The following is a 25199-nucleotide window of genomic DNA, read 5'->3' as shown; positions in this document are numbered from 1 at the left end:
GGTCATCAATAATCCAGCACCACCATGCACACCAACTTACCCCTCTTTGTGTTTAAAGTGCTTAAACGCCAGGTTTAGAACTTCGTGCACTAAAGCATCTGGCACCGGATGAAGAGGAATCTGTGACAAACATCGACAAATTGGTCTTATTAGTAGGACTGATTTTTTCTTTTTTTTCATATTGCGCCACTTCATTTCATTCAGCAGCAGAGCCATGAGCAAGTTAGCACTGGTCTCCGGGGTACGGCTTTCAGAATGTTGCTCAAATTTGGACTGTCTTTTTTGGACGTGCACCAAAAGGCGGCTCTGAAAATGGTGGAAGTGTTGATTTACGAGGCACCCAAGTGGGCGAAAGCCTCAGTAACAACAGTACAGTACATTCCTAAACAATAAAGCATTTAAAATACTTACAATGCCAGGATTAACTAAAAACAGCACACCCAGAGCAACACTTTCTAATTACTCATCTACTAATAGTATAATTTGTATCATTAATGCTCAATGCTAGTTTCTCAACTGAGGAAACCTTATAACATACTCTCCATTCCATTTCCTTAATTCTTACAGGTGTAGTTATAAGCCAAATGGGAAATAATTGATGGGAAAATGCAAAAACCAGCATTTAAAGTAGAGCAGACAGTTCACCTGTTTGAGAACTTCCACTGACACAAGGCAAAAAATGAAATCTATGGCTAAGTCCCTCCTCTCCAACAGGTAATCTTTATCCCGGTGCTGCTCATCCCTGCAAAAAAAGGACAATGTAAACACGGTAGACAAGAAAGGAAATGAATCCCATCATAAAATAAAGACTGACGATAATGCTTGAGCTCACCCTTTGGACTTTGTGCTGGAACGAGGCCTGTACTCGTAGGACTCGTCTTCAGTGCCACTCTGCCGCCTGTACCAGTCGAACAGTGTACGCAGCAGGGAGGGCAAACAGTGTTCGGCTATTGAGCTCATAGAGCTTATTAACTGGAAAATAGTAGAACAATAACGTTTGGTTATTATTTAGTAGCACACACAGAACATACAGTGATTACGGTTCAAAAGTAGCCGTACAGCATGTCACAAAAATGCAGAAACAATTTGAGTAGTCCATTACAGCTTAGATAAGCAATATAGATTAACTATACACACGAGTCAAGAGAAAGCCAAATTGTGTTTAAAGTTGTTACTATCTAGCACTGACTTAATCCTCTTGGGCATGGACTGCACAAGGTGTTACTGGGATCCTCGTACATGATGACATCACTGGTGGAGTTGGTGTTGATGTTAGACACCTTGCACTCCTCTACCTTTATTCCTTCTGCTTAAGGATACCGTGTACAGGTGCTCAGTTGGGTTCTGCACTCTTGCACTCATTTTGGTTGGCCGGCTGTGCCTGGGAAGGTTTACCACTGTTCCATGTTTTCACCATTTGGCTCTAACTGTGGTTCACTGGCGTTCCAAAGCTTCAGAAATGGCTTTATAACCTTTACCAGATTGATAGATCTCAATTAATGTCAGTTATGTTATGCTTTGACAAGGGGGAAAATCACTTTTTTTTTTTCTTTTTTTTTTTTTTACACAGGGCTATGTAGGTTTGGATTTTTTTCCCCCTGCCTTAGTCGTAAAAAAGTGTGAGTGTGACAAAAAGCACTTTGAAAAAGTAATTTATTGAAAAACAACAATTAAAGTGAAATAGGCTGTTCATTAGCTGACCAAAGGTTTAACATCATCACTCAAAAAATGACAAAAAAAACTCTCCAAACCAGAACAAAAACATTTCCCAGTAGGACTCGGTAATGAATAGCTCTACCGTTCTTGTTAACCACTTCAAAAATTGGTTTGGGCATGCTTGATGCGAGTGTTTCCAGGAGGCTATTGGGAACATTGTTCCAAGTGGTGAAGACGGCTTCACGAAAGGCATCTACTGTCTGGAACTGATGGCCATTTTTAGAAACATCCCTTGCCATCCATCCCCAAATGTTCTCTATGGGATTTAAAATCATGGGAACATGCAAGATGGTCCAAAAGAGTGATGGTATTCTCTCTGAAGAAGTCCTTGGTCAAGCGAGCATTGTGAACTGTAGCGTTGTCCTGTTGAAAAACCCAGCTGTTACCATACAGACGAGGGCCCTCAAAGATGAGGGATGCCTGCTGGAACATCTGCACATAACGGTCCGCCGTTTGACAACCCCACAATTTTTTCATGTCTACCACTTGACTTTTTTGTTGCGTAATGCTGTGGATCCTATTTCACTTTTTTTTTTTTTAATTGCAAGTTGCAAATGTTCTTTGTCTCACTACCACTTCTTTCTTTTGTATATTGTAGCTTTACTTAAAACCTCATTAAAGTCCAAATGTTCTAAATGCATATTCTAGTCATTTATCAGCTGGTTTTAAGATTTTGATCAGGTCTGTATATTATTGCATCATAGTGTAAACAAACGGAACTGAAATGTTATCATTTGAACTCAAATTTGAACTTAACATTTTTGCAAAAAAAAACAACACAAAAACGACTGGACCCCCCCCCCACACACACACACACACAAATAATGTTCCAATAGTTTTGTTCAGCCAAAGCGATGATTCAATAAGTGAGTGGCACACAGAGTGAACCACAACCCCAACCAATGCAGCTATTGACAACAAACAGCCCATCAGTGTGTGCTGTCACTACTGCCGTGGCTCTGTGGATTGCAGAATAACTGTGCTACTGTATATCATCACATCGACTCCATCAGTGGCAGATCACGAGAGCCACTGTCACAGTGTAACAGTATCAGCGCTTGTTAGAAACAAGCGAAAACAGGAGCTTGGTGTTTTAGCAGTCTGGACAGTAAGATAAGACGTGGCAGGAGTTGGTCAGCGGGCAAGCAGTCAGGGCGTGGGCCGTGGATGTCGGCCAGAGCAGAGTTACACAACCGTGCCCCGCCCATTGCCCCCTTGTGGCGCCGAGCAGTCAACCAGTCACACTCCAGCACCCGGTGCTGATTTACTGCCGAGGATGACACAGCGGTTCCACGCTCTACGTGCCCATTTCCCCCTCCCACTCTGACGACTGAGACCAGCTGGATCGGTTGCAGTACCGCTATATATCCCCACCCGCCTTGTGTCGTGCTGAACAAAGCACTGCAGTGGGCCCCATTGTAAAGAGCCTTCTGCACACCATACAGATGAGGGGACTGATGATGGGCCACTGAATGGGGCATTGATTGGCTGGAAGTAGGGATTCAAACACTGCACACAAACACTGACATGCTGTATGGAGCTTCTTTTGGGTCCAGTTGGGAAGAGTTATATTTATAAACCACACTGACCTGGTCAAATTGTGCATCCTCCCCTCTTTGGAGGGACCGGGACAGAGGTTTCTCCTGAAATAGAGACAGACAAGGGTATTATTAGTTAAAATATCAACATGGTGTCACACAACAGTGGTGAGGGAAGTAAGACAGTACTTAACCCCCGGAATACTCTGTTTCTAGAACCTCGAGTAGAAGAAATTGTTTCAGAAACAAAACAAACTTGAGGTTTCAGTGTGAAACAAGTGAGCCACTGTTTCTCAGGACAAGCAATCCAGTCTGTTAACAATTAATTGACACATATAAACATAACGGGCCTCCACTAACTGCTCCCTTTCATATCACTCAGTTTATGATGTGGCTTGTTAGTTGTAAACTCACCAGCGGTTCAGCCATCACCATCTCGATCTTCTTCTCGGCCAGCACAGCAAACTCGGCAAACAGGCTTTTGATGACAAACTCCCCCGGCTTGAGCTCGGGGTCAATGGTGATGCTCGACATGGCGACAAGGTTGTGTTTTTCCCAAGCTAGGGGAGTCACCAACGAGGGGGTGCGGCGTCTATTCACGCTGCCGCTGACTGGCACTGAAGCTGCTGAGGGAAAAGACAGGGGTTCAGAGGTCAGAGAATAATAGTGAGGCAAGTGTCGTGCCAGCAAGGTCAGACGCAGAGGGGGAAAAATGTTGTCCAAAGTATGGAATGTTGTATACTTGCTGTAATCAAATAAGCCCCTTTCACACTGTCTCTAAAAGATGGCTTTTTCCCCTGCGTTGCTGGTCTGTGTGAGGGGCACCGACAAGACAGATATGTGAACTTTATTATCCTGTGAGCAAAATTATGGACAGTTGATTCCAAACTGTCCATAGGTATGAATGTGAGTGTGAATGGTTGTTTGTCTATATGTGCCCTGCCTCTCACCCGAAGACAGCTGGGATAGGCTCCAGCACCCCCGCGACCCTCGTGAGGTGGTAGAAAATGAATGAATGAATGTTAGCATCAGTGCCATTACAGAGGCGGTACAACTCCTGTGTGAAAGAGACGTCACATTCTGTATCTAAGCAGTATATCATTATGACCAGTGCACAAGTTAACTCTGGATGCTGTATAAAATGCACAAGCTGTGTTAAGAGTTTATATATAGGCCTTTTTACTTTTACATTACTACTTTACATTATTGATACATTTTTTTCATTAATGTAATGATATGTATGGCATAAGGTGAGTTTGGAATGTGGGAAGAAGCTGGACTATCCAGAGAAAACTCCACACAAATGTTTCCAACAATGTTCTCCTGGCACTATGTGGCCTCAAAAATCAACACAATGTAAACACAACCAAATTGTTACAGTAACCTTGAATTACATCTAATGAAATGTAGTCATATAAAAAATAGACTAAAATCACCATTATAATGGTAGGGAAAACGCTGGAATTTGATTGATTGACTTTATTTAGACATGCAGTCTTGCAATGATCAGCATTAGCACCGAGCACAGGTGTGCATTTTGCATGAGAAATACATAATTGGTTTGCCTTATTCAAATAATGCAAGCAACGTGTGGCTGACAGGAAAATACGCACATTCAGTGCTATTCTTACACTTGCTTGTCTATTAAAGTCAGAGAGCGAGAATCTTTATTAATCGCTTATCAGACTCATTTGATATAATTTGACGCTAAACAAAAACATGCACAGCGCAGCCAAGATTTAGAGTGAAGGATCATTTGAATGAATTATTGTGTGATAACAATGCAATCAAAGTTGCCTAGAAATACACTTCTCAAAAGAGCTTGCAGACAACAGAAACATTGTCCACTTGCTATTCAATAGACTTTATGAAAACAGAATTGAAAACAAAGCCATAACTTTGAATAGTGTGTGTGAGAATTATGGGACAGCTGTGGGACAACCTCCAGTCTAAGACCACATTGGCTGCAAGAGAAGAGCGAGCAGCAACATTGAGCCTTGCAGGAAGAGTCTGGTTCCGTTTCTGTCCTTCCCACAGTCACACTCATGTACATGCAGTGAAAATTTTCCTCACATGATTTGAATCTAGCAAAAAAAATCTAAAACATGCAAATTATGGTGACACCTACAGTATATATGGACCAAGCAGTCTGCACAAATTAATTAAAAAGATACTGCACTGACATACATCGACCAGGGTCAATTTATGCAGGAATTGATGAGGCTTTGACTTCACATTTAACTAAAATATAGAATAAAGTAAATTGCACACTAGTAGAAAAAAACACTGAAATTGATTTTAAGCTGGTTTAGTTGGATTATCTTTTTCTAGGATGTAGTGCAGGGGCGCCCATCATGTTGATCGAGAGCTACCAGTAGATCACCAAGGTAGTTTGGGTCGATCACGTAAACATCAATTTGTAGATGTCATGTGACATCAGTCAACTGACATTAAGCTCCCCTCCTGATTCAATCTTGCCCCCCCTGCGGCATTTCAAGCTAAACGCAGACATGCAACTTTCATCTATATTATTCAGATTATGGAAAATCTTTTGAGCGGTAAGATGCATATATCTGTAACGAAAGATATCTGTTCACTTTTCACTTGTAGCTGCTAGTTATATAAAAAAAAAGTGCATTGTTTGATGGCTTTGCATCACGTCATGAAGTCAACCACAGAAATAAGGGTTTCTACACGTCTGCTTCCTATAGCGTTATTCATGATGTAACGGAAAATGTGCCCCTTGTTGAAACCTTTGAGATATATATATTATATGTTGCCCTGACGTCAGCTGCATTGTCTTTTGCATAACCATATTCAATTCTTGTATATTGGTAATGTTCTAACTCGATGTGATTTATTGCCATATTAAATATAATTATGATGTCAACTTGGTCATTTTAAAAAGTAGCTTGCAGGCTGAAAAAGTGAAAGCACCCCTGAAGTAGTGTGTGAAGGACCACTGGTGTCCAACAGCACAGAAAGGCTTTCAAGCCTCCCCCTCTTTGTTTACTGTGCTCCGATGAGGTCACATAGCCAGCCTTTCCCTAATAACCAATCAGTGCCGTGCACATCCTAATCTTTCTCCCACCTCAGGCCAAGCTGGACTGTCGCACACACACAAACATGCTAATGCTGCACTTTTGTTCACAAGAAAAATAGCAAATGATTTTATTTTTATTGATTTTTTTTAAGTGAGCGAAAGTGAGAGAGAAGATGACAATAGCTTGGTTTGATGTTCATGAATGAGTGAATGAGTCTTGTTTTTTTTTGACATTGGTCAACTCAGAAAATCCAGTTTTGCAAAAGTAACTGGATGGGAACAGAAACAATTTCTTCAATACCATTTTGGAGTGTTCTGCATGGTTCCTTTCAACTATAATCCAAAATCCCCACACATAAAACACAAAGGATTTGGACAGTAGGATGGCTGGAAGAGACATAACCATATTTGAAGCTGCTGTCATAATTTTGGCCCCACCCACATATAGGTACAGGGCCCTGCTCTATATGCTGGTCATTTGTGGCCTTTCAAACATTCTCTTCCAACAGTGGCAATATGATGAGCATGATGCTATTTTGTGGCTAGCTTGTTTTAAGCAACATACAGTATGTGCATATGGCTTATCCACATTATCAAAGACCGCAAGTGCAGTTCCTATTTTACAGTTCCACTCCAGTCCCATAGAGGGCAGTAATGTATATTACCCATAGTTTTTGGAAATAAGAGCGGTTGTGCAAAATGTGTAGACCGTGATGCCAAAATATTGTTGAGGCGCTCGGCTACTCCTCATATATGTATGACAGATAGTATGTGTTCTATCAAAACCAAACCACTTTCATTTTTTCAATTTTTTCTCTCTTTTGATTTTTGCTCTGCTTTGTCTGCCACCGCTGGACAATTCTGTGTTAAATGTGAGGCACCAATGCATCAATACTCTGCAATACGGTGCACTGCAATTGTTGGTAAACGGGGCGATACCTCTGTAATACAGTACAGTAATATGCTCTGTAATGTTAGCCTCAAGGTCCAATGCATAAACAGAGGATGGACTTTGAAGTCATCCCAACCCCAGACAAGCTTCTTCCAGGAGGAACACACAGTTGATACCATTGCAAGTTAGTTGAGGGTGTTTCTCCAGGAATAAAGGCTCAAGCTGTTGGTGTAAGAACTTACGTGATTTTGGTTATTATCAAGAAAACCATGGAAATTGCTAGACATCAGCTCTTAAATTAAACTCATATGAGCTATTGCTGTTATCGTCATCATATTTATCCAAACATATGTTGTACCAGGCATTAAAATAGATTAATAAACTGAAGAAACAAGGGTGGTCAAATACATGTTTTGCTTGACTGTGAATGTATTTTTTTTTATCCATTTCATATTTATTCCTGCTAAAGATACCCTGTGACCAATTTGTGTCCAAGATAAATGGCTCACTGGCCCAGGGGAGGGATGCAGGTTTTGTACACTTGAAAAGCAGCAATAAAAAGACCTCTGAAAAAAAGAAAAGTAATGTTAAAATATGGTCAAGTTCTCATGACTACGCCAATATCGTGCATGGTCCTCGTCTTGTGACACCACTATGAATAGTGGTTACTACAAGAATCTGGTAACTGGTATCTGGAATCAAGATACTGGTAACATCCTGAGCCTATTTCCACAGTGCTTCAGAGAGCTTGGTTTTAGTTTTTTTGTGTGCTCTTATTTAACACACCCAAATAGACTTCCTATTTGTCCAAAAGTGGTGTTCCTGCAGTTGAACTTAGTCAGAAAAACCAGACCTCCCTGCATTAGAATACCAGTAGCAGAGTGTTAATCAGACAAGCTCATTAGGTTTTCTGCATTAAAAAATTGCATTACTTTGTCCTTCCTTTTACTACTTTGCTGGTAGAAGTACATGCTGACTTTAAAACGCCACTCTTCCACGGCTGCACTTAGGAAACACAGGATTACACAACTATTAGTGCAGCAGCTCCACCTTGTCACAGTTAAAATAAAAACCCTCCCGGCGGCCCGCTCACTTCCACTGTCAGGACAACCAGAAACAACAGCACAATCACACACACGCTTGGAATGCAGGACTGTGAGTCCTGTTTTTTTTAACCGCCAAAAGACTCACAGCTAATGTTTGTGTGCCGTGGCACTGACAATTGTGTTATTGTGTATAGCAACATGCTCAGGCTCTGATGAGTTACTCCTGGTTTACTACTTACAACTGAAACAAGGGTGATATAGGAATTTAAGCTGGCAAAATGTTGGAAAAAAAACACAAATATAAACTACAACAATGATATGGGTGCACTTTTTCTGCATTTATGATGGAGAGACACTGGTAATAACCTCACACAATCAACGACACTAGAATTGAACGGGGCTGTCAAGTCAGCATCCACTTCCGTATTATGCCCTTTGCAGGTTTGGTTGCCATAATGGTGAGGAAAATCCAGACACACTGTACACATTGTAAACATATCCTCGGCACATTGCTCTAATAGATGATCCAAAAGACCAGATTTGGCAGAAAACCTCCTCTTAGGGAGGGTCAACGGAAGCTTGCTGTGCTAGCTTAGTTTAGCAGAGCATGCCAGTTTTTGGCTTTGTGTGCACCACGCAGGCACATCGTGTTGTGTTTTGTACACCAGCATTAGCATCAATAGCATTGCATCAATAAATAAATATAAAGAATTAAAAAGAATTAAAGTCAAATTAAAAGTAAAAGTAAATTAGATTTCAGACTGCACTAAATTAGGTTTATTTACACTAAAAGAACCACTGTTCTTGTGATGCTTTGAGTGCTGAATCAGGGATTCATAGACGCTAATACTAATACTAATAGTATCACCTTTTGAAGTCTTATGCAGCAATCGTGTTTTGATCTGACAAATCTGAAGTGAGTTTGATCAAACGTAGAATTACTACAGCTTCTGCTTGGACATTAACACTGTACTCATTAAAAAAGCATCTCACACATCAACCACCCAAGCTAAGGCGTGACAAGGGGAAAAAGCAAGGCCAGCTTAGATTGCCAGGTTTATAGCATGCGCAAACATTTAATGTGCAGTTCCAATCCTAACTCGCACACTGCCACTTCCAAATTAAGTGTATCACAGTAGCAATAGATACTTCACATCATAGTAACATCATTTTAGTCTGCATACTCACTTGTTGAACATTTGTCATGTTATGTGAGCACACTAGTGTTTTAAATACTAGTTTACTCTGGGAGGTTTAAAATTATCTATCCGGTACTAAAGCTACACTGCTTTGCTACTCTAGCATGTAGCATCAACTACTTACATCAAGTCTATAGCTGTGTTCACACACAAAAGTTTTCCTCCAATTAAAAAAAAAAAAATTTTTTACCAACCAAACTGCCCAAGCTTTTTAAAAATCACTGATTTGGTTCCCTTCAGTTTGTAATGTGAAGGCTGCAGATGACCAAAGACAGTGAGCAGCATTGTCAAACAAGGAAAATCACTGTACATACTGTATATTAGGTGTCAAACCTTTCAACAAATACCAAGTGCAAATAACATTGTATAAAACAAACAAGCGTACAGTATACAACTCCGCACACAGCAGTTTTTGTTTTTGTTTAGTACCACAGTTAAGTCGCCAAAGCTGGTTGTGATTTTTCTTTTTCTGTCTGAGAAACCAAATCACAAGGATCTAAATCTATACTGTACTGGGCTCCATCTTAATCATGACATTGCACTCTGCAGTAACAGCACAAAAATGATGAGTCATCAGTGTGCTTGAGTCTCAATTGAAAGGTCATTATTGTACAGTATATGGGTATTAATTAGCTTACACAATATGAGACGGTCCATTTCTTGCGCACAATTTAAAAAAAAAAACACTCGATGCAAGAAAGCACAGCTTGAAGTCATGAACACGGAGCTGAGCAAAAACATTCATCATTTAGACTTCTAGGTCAGATTTGTGGCCAAGGTTGCATGCCTACAGCAAATCTCTGTAGTAATATGCCAAGCGCCGGTTGAATAAGAACACTGCTGGTCCATCGTATCTTGGCTGTGAAGCAAGTGCCTTTTGGATTTCTGGAGTAATGTTGGGAAGCTAATAACAGGACAGAGCCGGGAGACGGATCGATGGTCGGGAAACATTAGCTGCCCCACAGGGATGGAGAGGAGAGTTATAAAAGCAGGTAGTGGGAAAGGGGAGGAGGAGGAACATGGGAGATGGGAAGAAGGCACAAAGATTGCGTTGAGTGCTGCTAAATGAAGCTAACAAAGACGGTTGGAGTGGCAAAATATGGTGGATGGTGAATGAAAGCATCAGAGAAAGTACATTCTGTTAAGCAACCTGATATGCAATAAGAGATTCTCATCATTGGAGAGCTTTTATGGGCAGAAAATGAAAGAAGGAAGTGGTTAGGCGCAGCCACCTGCACCATGAAGATGAAGCCACCCAAGCCTGACTAAGCCTGGACTAAATACAATCAGTCATCCTGACACTCCATTAGTTATCTTTACCTTGCACAGGTAGCGATAGGGGAATTTAAAAGCTTGGAACTCAGACACAAGAATGCTCAACACTTAGATAAGAGTGGTGGGCCGAGCGCCGTATGTAAACACGGTCAAGGTACTCACAGCTGCTACTCCACGACTTCAGCAGAGATTTGATGCTGATCTCAAAGAAGACAGAATCCTGCAGGCTCAGCATGGCGCCTCTCAAAAGTTTGGCATCGCCAGAAGGCACAGAATAATCACACACGTCCGCTCACTTTGACTTCACAGACCTCAAATGTTGCACTCATCTCGGAAGCCTCTTGTCATCCTTCATTTGATTCTAAACTTGGAGGTCCTCTCCCCCAGCAGTGAATCCAGGCTCTACCCCCCACAGGCAGCGGTCAAAAGTGTCATCCTGTAACGAGCGTAGGCACGGTAAACCTGAGATGTGTCACCACTTTGTTTGCTCCAAGTTGTGGCTGAAGAGGCCAGAGAGCATTGCCAGCCTGGAGACGCAATACACCCAAGAACCCGCTGCCTGCTCGGCCAATCCACCAAGTGCCTTGTGGTGAGCGTGGAAAAAGCCAGAAAGACCAAATGAACAATAAGTGACTTAAACTTTAGTAGCAGCAAAATGTAATAACAACGCAGTGCAATATTTCCTCTCCTGTGCTCTTCCTGTGTGTGTGAATGTGCCAGTACTAGCCTGCTAGTACAGCCAGCCCCCCCACCGAAGCGCTCTCCCTCCCCATTTGCTCACAAGTAGCTCCTCCCCTTCCCGAGTGAGCTCTTGTTCTTTCACTGACGCCCCTCGGACTGAGAGAGAGAGAGTTTGTTTCGACAGCAAACAGAGGGAGGCAGGAGAGGAGAGAAAAAGAAAAGAGAGAAAGAGAAAGGTGGGTGGATGTAGTGTGATGATGTCATCAAACTGCTGCATGTGTTGCTGAGCCTGGCTGTGGTTCAGCTGTCTGTGCTGTCAGAGTGGCTACTGTGGAGCGTCCCCCTACTGGCCTATCAAAAGCTTTAGCCACTTCCTGTACGCTCCGCAGCAATACTGATGCGTCATCTCTGACTGTTGCAGGAAGAGATGGGGAACAATAGGGAGGAGTTGCAGTTGCATGATCACAACACAACACAAGCAGAGTCACCCCTGTTGCTCACAATCATCCATGCATACCACTGTTTATCTGTCAGGGTCATTGACAATGATCATGGCTCTTCTCACACTAAGGGTGCTCTTACAGCTAAACTTGGCCACAATTCTTGCTGCATATCATGACTGTATTGCTACATTATTATTATTATTATAGAACTATTTCTGTTCACATAACGCAAGTATTTACAAGCCTGCACCACTACAAGCATTGCAAGTTGTCTCTAAAGCCCAAATAATGAAACGTATATCTGGGTCATGTATAACGTGACGCTGTTTCGTCAGATTGTAAGTGTTCAAACGACTACCCGATCGATAAACTGAGTGAATGCGTTTTCCTCATACTTGTTGAGGCATTTATGTAAAGACAACAGGCGCTCTCCGGCACAGACTGTTGAGACAAAACAAGCGACTAGTGATCTGTTAACAAGTCCAAAATAACAGGGAACTTGGGAATTTGCAAGCATCTGACAAAAAAACAAGCCCAAAGTTGCTTTTAATAAACAGACTTGGCTATTCACCTGTGGTCCTCAAAAAGTGGCTCCATTTGGTCCGTCAAACATCACACAAATAATGTAAAGCATTCAGTTTCAGTCTAACCAGAAGACATACTTCTCTTAAAAAGACACTTAAATTGTCATTTTATTTTGTTCATTGTGTTATCATTGTGTTATAAATCTATTTGTGTCAAATACTCCAACTTTGTATCACACAAAGCCAAAAACGTTGGTTGGCTATGCCAGCAAGAAGTTATTATTCACAATTTGGCAATCCTAACAGTTAATCTGCCCATTTTATTGAAAAATTATTGAATATTTTTTGTTGCTAACACACTTGTGCTCCATACTTCAGCCTTGTAGTTGACAGCAACATGCAAATGAGCTAGTTTGCCAACCCACACCAACTCTTAAAGACACGAAAAGGAGACAGAGGGTGGTATTTAGGCCTGTCACAATATAAAATGTTGCTGGTTGATAATTGTGGTACAAAGTATCATTGATAGTCAATATTATCGCAACATTTGAGAGACATTAGATCGACACAGAAGTTGCCTGTGTGTCTGTATGTTTTTGCAATGTATCTAGCAACAGTGTCAAGTCTGGGGGGCGTGCACCATTTTGTTGATATTTGCTGACCAAACGCCTCAGCAAGCATTGACTGGCTGGATGAAGGCATCGCTGCCCAAGCACCTCCAGTGGTACATTTTTTTTTTTACCCAGTTGAGAAAACTGTCAATGTAAGTTGTCGGTGTTAATACGTTCACCATGTTAATTCTATTTAAAACAAAATATTCCCACACTGTGATGTGACATTCACATTAAAATCGCTTTTGTATGCCAGCATACGCTAACACTAACATGAGCTGGCTCCGTGCTCACGTTGCTAGTTGCTAGTGGCCTCGCCTCCACAAAGAGGATGAATGAGATGAGACCCCACTCTTCGTTCATTCCAATTATAAAACCAATGCGCACAGACAGATGCAGAGTGAAGCATCTCGTCCTCTTGTCTGTGTGTCACAGAGAGAAGAGCAGACACGCAAAAATACATGCATACCAATTTATCGAGGACGTCAGAATTATCTTTTTTTTTTTTTTTTAATCGTACAGTAAGTCCATTTATCTACTATTGTGACAGACCAAGACGTATTGGAGTTCTAATGTATATGATGCCACCAACGAAGCCTTCCAAAAGTTAGAGACAGAAACAGGGTGGACAGGGAAGATAGTTGTTAGTCATTGTTTGGGTATTTATCAGTAATACAGCGAAAATTTGAGGAAATCTTACAACTGTAAGATGTGTGCCAAAGCCTGCTTTAGGGTATACACAAGGGCGGGCTCGAGAGATGGTTAGAAGCTGTATCATGTCCATGAGGAAGTTTTTCCTTCAAGGCGTCACGAAAAGTCACAACTTCAAAAGCAACCACTTGAGTACCTCTTCTCTCAAAAGTGGAGTAAACAAATGAGGGCGATGACAAATTCTACAACCCACGTTTAGTGCTCAGATACAGGTTCTAGGAACACATATAGTATTACTGTTTGGGCAATTCCTATAGTTGGGAATAGTAGTAGCAGCAGTAGTAATAGTAACATCAAATAGTACCCTTATAAACACACCCAAATGGAGTCTTATGCATGACATCATTGTTCGGACCAGTATGAACAAAACAGAGAATCTCACACACAAAAACATACACGTGCGCACACGTGCGCGCAGTGAATGATGCTCAATGCCCATGCATGATGACAAGAGGTGAGGTCTTTAGGGTCACTGCGAGGCCTGGACCGGTCATTTCCTCCTTGCATGATGTGTGTGCTGTCCTTTTTTTTTGCTGCAGGAATCAATAAGTGGCACTTATTAAGCAGCTGCTGCAGACATTAGGCACACCGGTAACCTACTGAAAGCTTGCAAAGATAATAAAGCTCAGTTTTAAGAGGGATTAATTCAACAGCATGTTTACCACTGTGGTTGTAGTAGTCAATCAGTGAAGGCATAAATCAAGATTGTTTTCACGGAAGTCTCCACACATTCTCCAGGAAAATGGTCCAAATGTGGAAAATCCCAGCAAGCTACGACTTTCCAATCAGTGCAAGCAGTGCCACAGTGACACACATTAGTCAAACTGGTTCAGGAAACGCCTGGGTGAACCAAGTATAACCCAAAAACCACCCACCTCTATCTTGATCAGCGTTCATAATGACACACACGCACGCACACACTTGATTAATGTGATATTCTAATCTCGTGTTGATGCTCGTCTTTCCATACGTTTTCCAAGCAGATCCGCATGACATCAAATCACTGGCAGTTAAAGTCTGGATTACGTTTGTTAACAAAATAACAAGGACAGAAGGAAACAGGAAAAAAAAAAGAGAAGGGCAAGGCTACAAAGACAAAAGATGTTTGTCTCAATTGGGTCCATTTCTTATCCCTCTCTCTCCCGCTGTCACATGCCCTCAACTACACAATTTATGCAAAATGACGCAAACAAACAACACAGGCGGATGCTTTGTGGAGCTTCGGCTGGTGCCACTACAATGCCTTTCAATAGAGGGCATATGATTCGTGGCTGCAATTACATAACACGGTTACCCGCTTGATATGGTCGTTTTATAGCAAATTGGCAACAAATCAAATGGCCTGAGAAGGAGAAGTTCAAAAACCATTTAATTTCCCATTAAAAAGGTCCACAAAATGTGCAAAAATCAGGGAAGGACATTTGAGTAGGGATGGGATTTGATCAGATTTTTACATTCCAATTCAGGGTCCCCAGAAAAAAAAAATCTTGCCTGTGAATAAATAAATTCAAAATAATACAAATAATAAAATATTCTTTAATTAGGAAAATACAACATAAATATTTATATGGCAATTACACATGAATGTCCAGTAACATGTCCAACATGCTTTGCCTAAATTCCTCCTAAAGAAGGACATATGGGCTGAGTGCTCAAAAATGCCGCTTCAAGTGTAATGGAACTGTGCAATTCTGCAACCTGATCTGTTTCTATCTGCATCTTTCTGGACTTATGATGTCTCCAGCTGTGGAGAACACGCTCTCAGACGGGATGGAGGACGCCTGCACACACTGATTGCATGCTGGGTGTGCAAATATTGGTAGTATTTCCTTCAGTATTTCCTCCTTCTGATGAAATGTCCACTTTGGAAATATTGCAAGTTGCCCTGTTTCTCATGAAATGTACTGTAATTTCCGGACTATCGAGAACACAGCCACACCCACTAAATTAAAAGAGAAAAAAATATTTGCACACTACAAGACGCAGGTGTCCACGTCGTAACGTGAGATATTTTGATTTATTTTTTTTACTTTTAATTAAGGTGCTAACCACAACGAAATGTTTTCAGGTAAAACGGCTTCCAGAGTGGGGTAATCTGAAAACGGCAACTTGTCGTTGCTGTGTATACAGGCAAAACGAGGATGATGACATCACCGACCCACTGCTGTCTCATCGCGGCCACAAGTGAGTTATGCCTACAAGCCAACGTAAAATATTTCGACCTGACTCACCTCAGTCAACATTCTCCTGATATTGTCGTCTTATACACTCCATAATGACTCACAAAAGTAACTCCACTCCTCATGTCTTGATGCAGATCTCAGAAAGCAGAAGATGACGGACTTATGCGCACATGTTTTTTCTTCTTCTTCTATGGTGGAACGCAATTTTTTTTTCCAACCCATAAAAGAAATAATTAAATTCCCAAACGGCGTGTATCCTTGCAAACAACATGGCTGGTTAAACATTAGCTTACTAGAAAAGTCAGTCATTGCTGCTTCATCGTCCTCCTTCCACACTTCATCACCTCCTTCCAAAAACATTTTAAGTTTTGATTCATGCCATTTTTAATCATGATTCTGTAAAACAATAACATTGAAAAAATATGCAGCATTGTTTCCCCCAGCAATATATTGTGGGGTGCCCCACAATTTTATTTTCAATGTAGCGCCATAGCACAACAGAAGTAACACGTTTACAGTTCTCCTGTGGTCTACATATCTCACAGAGTGGGAGGAGTGATCTGATTAATTATTTGAAAACATATTTCTCAGAGTGAGTGTAGCGCGTACTGATTTTCTGGATTATTTGAGCCTTTCTATTCATCTCTTCTATAAAACGGTGACTTGTTTTCACAGATAACTGCCGAGAAGTGACTGCATTACAGCCAATCTGTGATCCGCAGACCTGCCAACATTGTGAGAAATATTACAAGCACTAATACTGCCCCGCCACTCCATTCCACAAACTTGCAAATTGCCATGGCGACTCCAAATTGAAAGTGAAAATGCAAAAAAATGCAAAAATGTGTGCATGTTGGCAGGTGTGAATTCGGCTACAATGTGCGTGTGCACAAGTCAGTGTTGCCGTTAATCAAAATGACCTGGCCTTGCCCCTAATATCCAGCCCCTGAAAGCTGTAAACAGAGGGTACACACTGTACACTAGCTATATATTTTTTTATAAATTTTAATAGTGAGGTATGAGGATCAATGTTCTTTATTATCCATCCATCCATCTCTATACCGCTTATCCTCATTTGGGTATATTACAAGAAATGTAAAAAATAATTATAATCCTTGTTGTTTAAATACATAACATGTATCAACACAAGAGTATGAGATCTATGCTGCAGGAATGGAACTCTATATAGTTCCTTAGTGTCTGTTGAAAGGCGACAAAGGCATATTTTTTCAGTCCGATCACTTTTTCATTCATTCATTTTCTACCGCTTTTTCCTCACGAGGGTCGCGGGGGGTGCTGGAGCCTATCCCAGCTGTCTTCGGGCGAGAGGCGGGGTACACCCTGGACTGGTCGCCAGCCAATCACAGGGCACATATAGACAAACAACCATTCACACTCACATTCATACCTATGGACAATTTGGAGTGGCCAATTAACCTAGCATGTTTTTGGAATGTGGGAGGAAACCGGAGTACCCGGAGAAAACCCACGCATGCACGGGGAGAACATGCAAACTCCACACAGAGATGCCCAAGGGTGGAATTGAACCCTGATCTCCTAGCTGTGAGGTCTGCGCGCTAACCACTAGACCGCCGTGCCCGATCACTTTTTGAAATGCCAATTTTTTTGTTGACTTTTATCTAACCACCCGCCTAGAGACATGCAGATTTGGGCTCGGTTCGATTAGCTGTCTGGGCTGCAGACTGCCAGCGCAACATAGCATTCCATAGCATAGCATAACATAGCTGCCATACCAGCGTTGACGCAGACTGCTCAATGATGGGTCGCTTGATTTATTTACCTTAATTTTAAGGCCTGCATTCCAGAGAAGACCCACCCCTGCTGAAGAATGCAGGTGATGGTGGTGGGTGGGAGCAATGAACGTGATTGGACCAAAAGGAGGCAAGTTACAGTTAAACTCCCTTTCAAGGACCCTAAGGACGCTTGGATGCATTATTTAATGGGATAACTGAGGATTGTGACACTGCAAGCATAACTGACAGAAAAGCAAATATGTCCCCTCCTTGAACAAAATATGGGTTATGTCATGTGTGTGAACCAGAAACAAAACCACCGTATTATGAGCACCATTATCAGCAGAGCAGTCAGTCCTCAAACATGTGAGACTTCTGAAGGAAATGTTTTCTGTAAACCAGTTCGTTTGTTTGAGGAATGCAGAGGAGGAATTAACAACAGTGCTCTCACTGGGAAATTTTTCGAGCTCAGAGGTACGTAGATGACTTCAAATGCACATGCCTTCCGGGTGAAGGGAGGAGGAGGAGGGTGGGGTAAAAAAAACAAAACAAAACCTCAACCTCTGATCAAATAATCTCATGTAAATGCATATTAGAGGCAAGTCACTCCATTCACACAGCTGGCGCTGTGATTGTGATTGACAGCTGCACACTGTAGCCCGTATAAGTGGAGCTGTTCCTCCCAGAAGCCCACAGGGTGGAGGATGCATTTCCTGCCCCGTGTCTCTCTGAAGGGCAGCAATGGGAAAAATAATCGATCCAAGCTGCAATTCAATCCTTGACCTCCCCAGTGGTGCCTGGGCTGCAGAGGACACACCATTTAGAGCAGTCATAGCCGTTCTAAAACAATCCTACAACTAACGCAGGCACTACACTACGTTTATTTCATCATATTTATCGAACCCAAAACATTATGACAGCACCAGTCTCTCTCCTCAAACCTGAGAATGACAGCACCCTTCCCTCATGGTTGCCTGGCAAGAGAAAAAGAACTGGTGCGGAGTCATCCTGCTTCTCAGTATGCAACGACAAAAACTAAGTAAGGACTAAATTAAGTAGGACTAATTTTCAAATTTAAAAAATCAAATACACCCTAAATTGGAATTGGGTACCTCGTACCTTAAAAAGGTCCTATATTATATTATCAAGTCTCAGCGGGTCGACAAGTGTGTTGGCCAAAATCAAGACTTCATGCTGGAATTTAGACAGTTTTCATTAAGTCTTAATGGGGACCTGCGATTTATCTACCTTTTACACGTACACTGCAACTCTGAACTTGTTGAGTGCAATAGTTGTCATACATCACATACAACAACTTGGCGTGGGAGAGGAGGTGGGGCAGGATGACATATGTTAGCAACCCTAGTTTACAGCCCTATAATTTCCGCATCAATGAAAAGGCGGACGGAATTGCAGAACTGGCCAGTAAAAAACAAGGATATTGATAGTGTGAATTAAATGCTGTCATTATGAGGTCTCAGTGGACCGCTCATTCATAGCAGCATGTCACACACACACACACACACACACACACACATTAACCGGCCCCATCACAAACTAAACATGTCAAGGCAGCAACCTGAAACACCGGATAAGTTGTCGAAAAAAAACTTTTAGACTCTTACTTGTCACCGTGTGAAATAAAGCTCCCATCATGTCCTATTGTTTCGCGAGCACAAGTACTCAATGAATTGAAGTGCAAAAGCTTATACTGATACATGTTAGAAGACAAAAAGAGTAAAATACAACTGTATTCCAAAATGAGAAAAAAAGCGATAGAACTGGAGGATACACATTGCTATATATAATGTGAATTGAGCTTCAAATCTAGTTATGCGCTTAAAATGCCAAGCAAACGTGACATACATGATACGAACTTGATGTGAATTAGGGGTAAGAGTTTGTTAATGTAACCAAGCATTTTTGGATTCCCGCTGACTTTGTGCAAGTTGTGTGTGAAAAAAGGACAACATCTAAGGCTGCAAGAGGCACCCGCCGAGCTACAACACGATATCTCACTTAGCAACAGTTAAAATATATTTTCAACACACTCCACCCACCCAGCCCTAAAAGTAAGAGCGGTGCACATCCTGTCGAACAGTGGCAACAAAATAAGGGTGTCATAAAAAATATCTTCCTTAATAAAGCGACAGCAATTGCATCTGTGACTGTGCCTTCCTTAACTCAAGAACAATGTCATAGTTTGTTGAGGATTTTGTAGCAATGAAAAGGGGCCCTAAAAGCATACTAGCTTTTATTCACTTTTGGTGGTCATGAACAACCTGTATTACTGTTAGAGACCTAAAAACATCTTCAAATGAGTTAACTTTTGAGCCGTTACTGTTGATCGATATAAATGTAAATATACAGTCGATACACAAACTGGACTTGGGTACCTAGTCCTTCAATGTAAAGCCACCAAAAGCCATTTAAAAGCCACATCACATACAATAGAGGCACTGTTCAAAGTAAACCACTAACAAAAAAGACCAAACAAAGCCTCAACTCCATGTCACCGACATAAACCCGCCGCACCCATTAATTAACTGCTCAAATCAAGCCGTGCCCAAAACCTGTGCTGCTGTGGTTACATCTAGTGACAGCAAAATGTGTGCACAGAAAAGACAAATGACAACAAGGTAGTAAGCACCACCTAAAAAGCCAACTCAGGCTAAGCCAGTTCTGCAAAGGGAGTGGTGCTCACAACAGGCAAATGATTCTTCAGAATGAACAAACACGCTACCGTGTGAATTTTGGGTTTTTTATCCAAACTGCAGCTTTTTTTAAAAAACAGAACTCACCCTTGTGGCCCCGACCATGACGAGCATGGTGTAAAAAGGATGTTTTTCTAAACTGGTGGATGTTTCCTGGTTGGAAAGAAAGGGAAAAAAGGATTTAAAATCAGCTCTGACCTATCCACCATCATTATATGAACTTTAGCATAGGGGCTGTAAACACAAACAGTTGACATAATTGCACCACTGGCTTTACATCACATGAGCATGGTGTCACCTTTTAACCAAAAATATTAGCATGTTAGGATGGGTTAGCTTTTCGCTAATTAAAGCACCAATACAACACAGAAAACACTGAAATGTGTCTGACACAGCATCCACAAAAAGGCTACGATTGTGACCTACTGAGACTTAGATTGTATCCAAAAATTAAATGCACATTGACAGATCTGTTTACCACTTTTATGAAGAATAACTGTAGCATCAATCGGCTTGGTCATACCTTTGAGGCGCATTTTGCTAATACGGAGAGGCCTGGAGGATGCATTGACCGGATAATCTATGGCTAGGCCTTCTGGATCCTCCTCAATGGCATGTCCCATGGCTAGCAGGCCTGGTCTCCTTAAGCGTAGGAGCCGTGAACCAGGTTCCCGCGGCAAAGCGGCTCCTCCATGTTCAAGGGGCCCGTGAACATTTGGAACCTGGCCCCCACCTGGAACCAAGTTTTTCAAAAAGTCCATGTTCAACCTCCCCGTCTTTCGCTCGGGTGCACCATCCAACAACTTGTGCCATGCCATTGTCCCATCCTAGCTACATGTCTGCCTCAGCTGTTCCAGATGAGGACCAACCTTCAGCAGCCATAAGCGCTAGCCACCAACAGTATCCACTCTCACCAAGCTGAAGGCCATGTGTAAGTCCTGAGAGCTGCCGTGCAAGTTGCCTGCACTCCCTAAAAGTTGCTTGTCTGGACTAACTAGTAGCTGACATACTTGACAGGGGAGCAAAGAACTCCCTGTACCTGTCGGCTCACAATGAGGCAAGAGAGTAATGGCACTTTTTTTTCATGGGCCACAGTGATGTCACGATGAGTGGGCGGGGCCATGCCAGACTGCCAGGCACTATAGCTGGGGTGGAACTCGGACATGTTCCGCAGGAGATAACACCAGGACAAGCCGCAGGCCAACCACAACAGAGATGACACAGGCCACACCCTGCTTAGCCTGCGTTGCTCGACGCCGAGGGAGGAGGAAGATTGACAGGCGCTATGAGAAGTAGGAAAGCATCATAAAGCAAGCTAAACTTGTCCGGCTGCTGGAGCTGATAATCTCTTATCACTGCCGGTGCGTCTTGTTAGCAGTCATACACAAGCCCAATGCTTGTTTGCCTCCATGCATAAAAACAAAGTTGCCACTTCTGCACAGTAGAGGAGTTACTCAAGTAGTAGAATGAACCAAGTGAGAAAGACTGCTCAACCAACCCTGCAGCAAACTTCCAAAAATCTTACAAAAAACATCCAGACGAAAAGAGGAACCGCCTCAAAAAAACAAACTATAAACTCTCGAGGTCACAGTGATCCCATGCAAATGTAATATCAATAACAACACTCAACACGGAGTGGGCTGGGGAATTCATTGCAGAGGACCAGGCAACTATTAAGGGTATGTCATTCAGGAGGGCTGGGACTCCATAAATGTACAAATGTATAGAGATCAGCTGTATACTCATTAGAAACTAGTATAAACGGATAATGCATGTGCCCTGTGATTGGCTGACGACCAGTCCAGGGTGTATCTCGCCTCTTGCCCAAGGATGGATTGATGGATGGATGGACACAGCCTCTGTGCGGATTTGGGAGCATGCAGACACGACGTCACACTTTTAATGAAGGAGGAACTTTTGCTGCATGAAAGCCAGCAGTCGCTTGTGGAGCCTATGTTATCAGATGGATACACTACACTGGATCATTGCAGGAAAAATTATACAGGAAAGACTCTGTGACGTAATTGCTGTTCTACTCATTTGCTAAAAATACTTTTTTTCGTTTGTATGCATTGTTCGTAACTCCGCACCGAATTCCTGCACGGCGTGCATTAGAAAGAGATCAAGTGTTTCTTTTGTCATACAAACGGTGTAATCCTCACGAGAGGCCTGCCACTAAAACGCACTGCAACCCGGTGTGTCTGCGCCTAGTAAACCAGGGATGTCCAAAGTGTGGCCCGTATTTTTTTATGGTCCTGTGAATGGCACATTGTAGAAAAAGTAACTTAAAAAAATGAAAGCTGTCAAAGAGTTGATGTCCTATACATGCATCTACAGTATATAGCATATACAGGGTCAGGCAAAATGATCTGACACATTTCTAGGTTAAATAAATGGGCAAATAAAGTAAAGAAACAAAAAGTGTTATTTTCGAAAAGTACATATAATGCCATTCTGTTTCATAATATTAAATCAGTTCTGGCGGTGCGAGGTCGGCCAGTTGATTTTCATTTCAATGCAGATCCAGTAGCTCTGAAGTTGGTAACCCATAACAAGATGGTGTTTCGAGCTGGTATGGGATTATGTCTACCAAGATTGAAGTGCAAACGGAACGCTCGTTGTGTTGCAGTTACAGATTCGTTTGTTTTGATAAATGTTTCCACAATGAAAGCGTGATGCTCACCAGTCCAATTCATGGCAGCAACTGAAAAAAATGAAAAACAATGACATTATAAAGAAACAAAGCAAAATGGCATTATATGAACTTTTCGAAAATAAAACCACTTTTTTGTTTCTTTACTTTATTTGCCTTTTATTTAACCTACGAATGTGTCAGATAATTTTGCCTGACCCTGTATATCCATCCATACAATATAATAACCTAAAATAGTTTAAGTAAAAAAAATTTAAAAATCAGATGTGGCGGCTTTTCTTTTGTTGTGACAATGCGCCATGATCAGTTACACGTAGCGGAAACCCTGGCCTCTTTTAATGACACTGTGAAATACAAACAATGGCCCAATTGATCTACAGGCATCAATGATGGAGAGAAACACGACTTTACATAGCATTATGAATAACAGGGTACAAAATGGCAATGAAGACAGGCTGCGGCTGCAGATCCTACCTAAGAATCACTAAATTGGCCAGACAACCAAAGAGGGAGGAATGACTGATGACACACAGACAGTCGTCAATGGAGGTGGTAGCTGTAGCTGGTGCTGGTACTGGAGGCAGCTGTGGTTTCATTGGGGCCAGGTCTGTGACGATGCAGCGCTAGAACAATGCCACCGCACAGGAGGCCCAGATCCCAATCAGGCCAGGAATGTGAAAGAGGAAGCGCCAGGAACAATGTGCAGCTTTCCCATACTGCACTGTGTCCCCACCTGCCCCTGCCTTGTTCTACTTTCAAACAGGAGAAAACAGGAAAGCTAGTGGGCTCAGACCCAGAGGCCAAAGTTTTAGCAGTTGTGTGTATGTGTTGTTATGAGGGGTGGCTGATGCAGTATGAAAAAAATCAAAGTGATGATCAGGAAGAGTGTGCACTTATTTGACCTGCTTCTCGGACACAGCTGTAGTTTAATCAAAGTTACACTGCCCCCTGATGGTAAAAATGTTTATTTCTTCTACAAGCTAAACCTGCATTCACAAACTTGCTGGCCGAAAAATGCTGCAAGCTATTTTATTGATTCCCATGTGAGGAGATTTTTTTTTTATTATGTCAGTATTGTGGTGATACATTGCAGACTGCATTCCTCTTGACTGAGGGTCCTAGTCCGTGACAGTTGGGCCTATCAATAGGGCATTCTTGATCAATCGGTTATACAGTATATAGATATACTGGATAGAATTCTGAACTCCTGCATCATGCATCATCTGAAATGCAAAACGTGTAAAATAAGGGAAACTTGTTAAAAAAATGGGTTTGTTTTGCCTGCTTGGTTCTTGTTAATGTCATTTTACTGGAAAAATGACTGTATAGCTGCTTTGCATAATTTTAGGAATCCAAACAAGTTTTTAAATGGTCAAAATTGCTTTCAAGGAAACAACTCTCACTTTCTGACGCCTGCCCAGCAGTCGGCCCCTCCGACCTTTGCAGCATGAGGAAGAGGGTCTTTGTTCTCATTGACAAAATGCCGCTTTCTTCTGGTCACAGAGGCCTCAAGTCTGAAAAGCATACTGCTGCTGTGCATCTTATTTGGAACTTTTCAGAACTGCAAGTGGGCTTGCAGTCTTTCTCATATGCCACCAAGAACAAGAAAGTCTATGTTTGAAGTTAGGGATGGGCAGACAAAAGGGGTCCAGCTGTTGTTTTGTTGTAGACGTGAGGCAACTCGCGGGGAACTCAGTTGTCACTGTTAAAGACCTGCCCGGACCAGAGCAGACCAGACCAGACCCTTATTTACCATTTTCACCCTGATCTATTCATCCAAAAGCATCACTTGGAGGGCAACTTGCAAAATTTTAACCTCTATTTCTGACAGGATATGTATTGAATTACAGAGAATACCAGGTGCTTAGGAGAGGTGCTCAAATGCATATTTACTCATATTTATATATTTTATAATATTATGTTAACACAACCTTTCTCTGCCTTCCAGCGAGGATGCTACAACTTCGAATGAGTGAATTTTGTTGTGGCAAGTCCATATTATAGGCAATTACTGTCCATCCACCTATTGCAGTATTTCCCCTAACATCACATTGAGTGGGTGCAATTCCAATTTTACTGCAATCAAAAATTATATGACATATTTGTGCAAATATGCCAGGGTATGTCTATTGGAGTTGAGGCCACAATTCACGACTTCAGCAAGTTACCTCAGGGCAACAAGTGCACCACCTTGTGTAACAATGTCATAAGTCATC

General features: G+C 41.9%; 1 protein-coding gene across 2 annotated transcripts in view; it reads right to left on the bottom strand.

Moving 5' to 3' along the window:
* Positions 1 to 21956, bottom strand: part of fryl (furry homolog, like) — a 61303-nt gene extending 39347 nt beyond the window's left edge. The window contains exons 1-7 of one of the 2 annotated variants that reach the window (XM_058072183.1): positions 20854 to 21956; positions 20418 to 20483; positions 3669 to 3880; positions 3306 to 3359; positions 833 to 972; positions 646 to 742; positions 41 to 120 (exon numbers count right to left, since the gene is read on the bottom strand). In XM_058072183.1, coding sequence (XP_057928166.1) covers positions 41 to 120; positions 646 to 742; positions 833 to 972; positions 3306 to 3359; positions 3669 to 3880; positions 20418 to 20483; positions 20854 to 21148 — 944 coding nt within the window. In that variant the 5' untranslated portion in view covers positions 21149 to 21956. The remainder of the gene's footprint in view (positions 1 to 40; positions 121 to 645; positions 743 to 832; positions 973 to 3305; positions 3360 to 3668; positions 3881 to 20417; positions 20484 to 20853) is intronic. The other variant, XM_058072184.1, reaches the window with a different exon arrangement.
* Positions 21957 to 25199: the final 3243 nt, after the last annotated feature.

Source organism: Doryrhamphus excisus, chromosome 5 (assembly GCF_030265055.1).
Source record: "Doryrhamphus excisus isolate RoL2022-K1 chromosome 5, RoL_Dexc_1.0, whole genome shotgun sequence".
Classification (NCBI taxonomy): domain Eukaryota; kingdom Metazoa; phylum Chordata; class Actinopteri; order Syngnathiformes; family Syngnathidae; genus Doryrhamphus; species Doryrhamphus excisus.
Note: the sequence above shows the minus strand (reverse complement) of the source record. Positions and strands in the feature narration are given on the sequence as shown.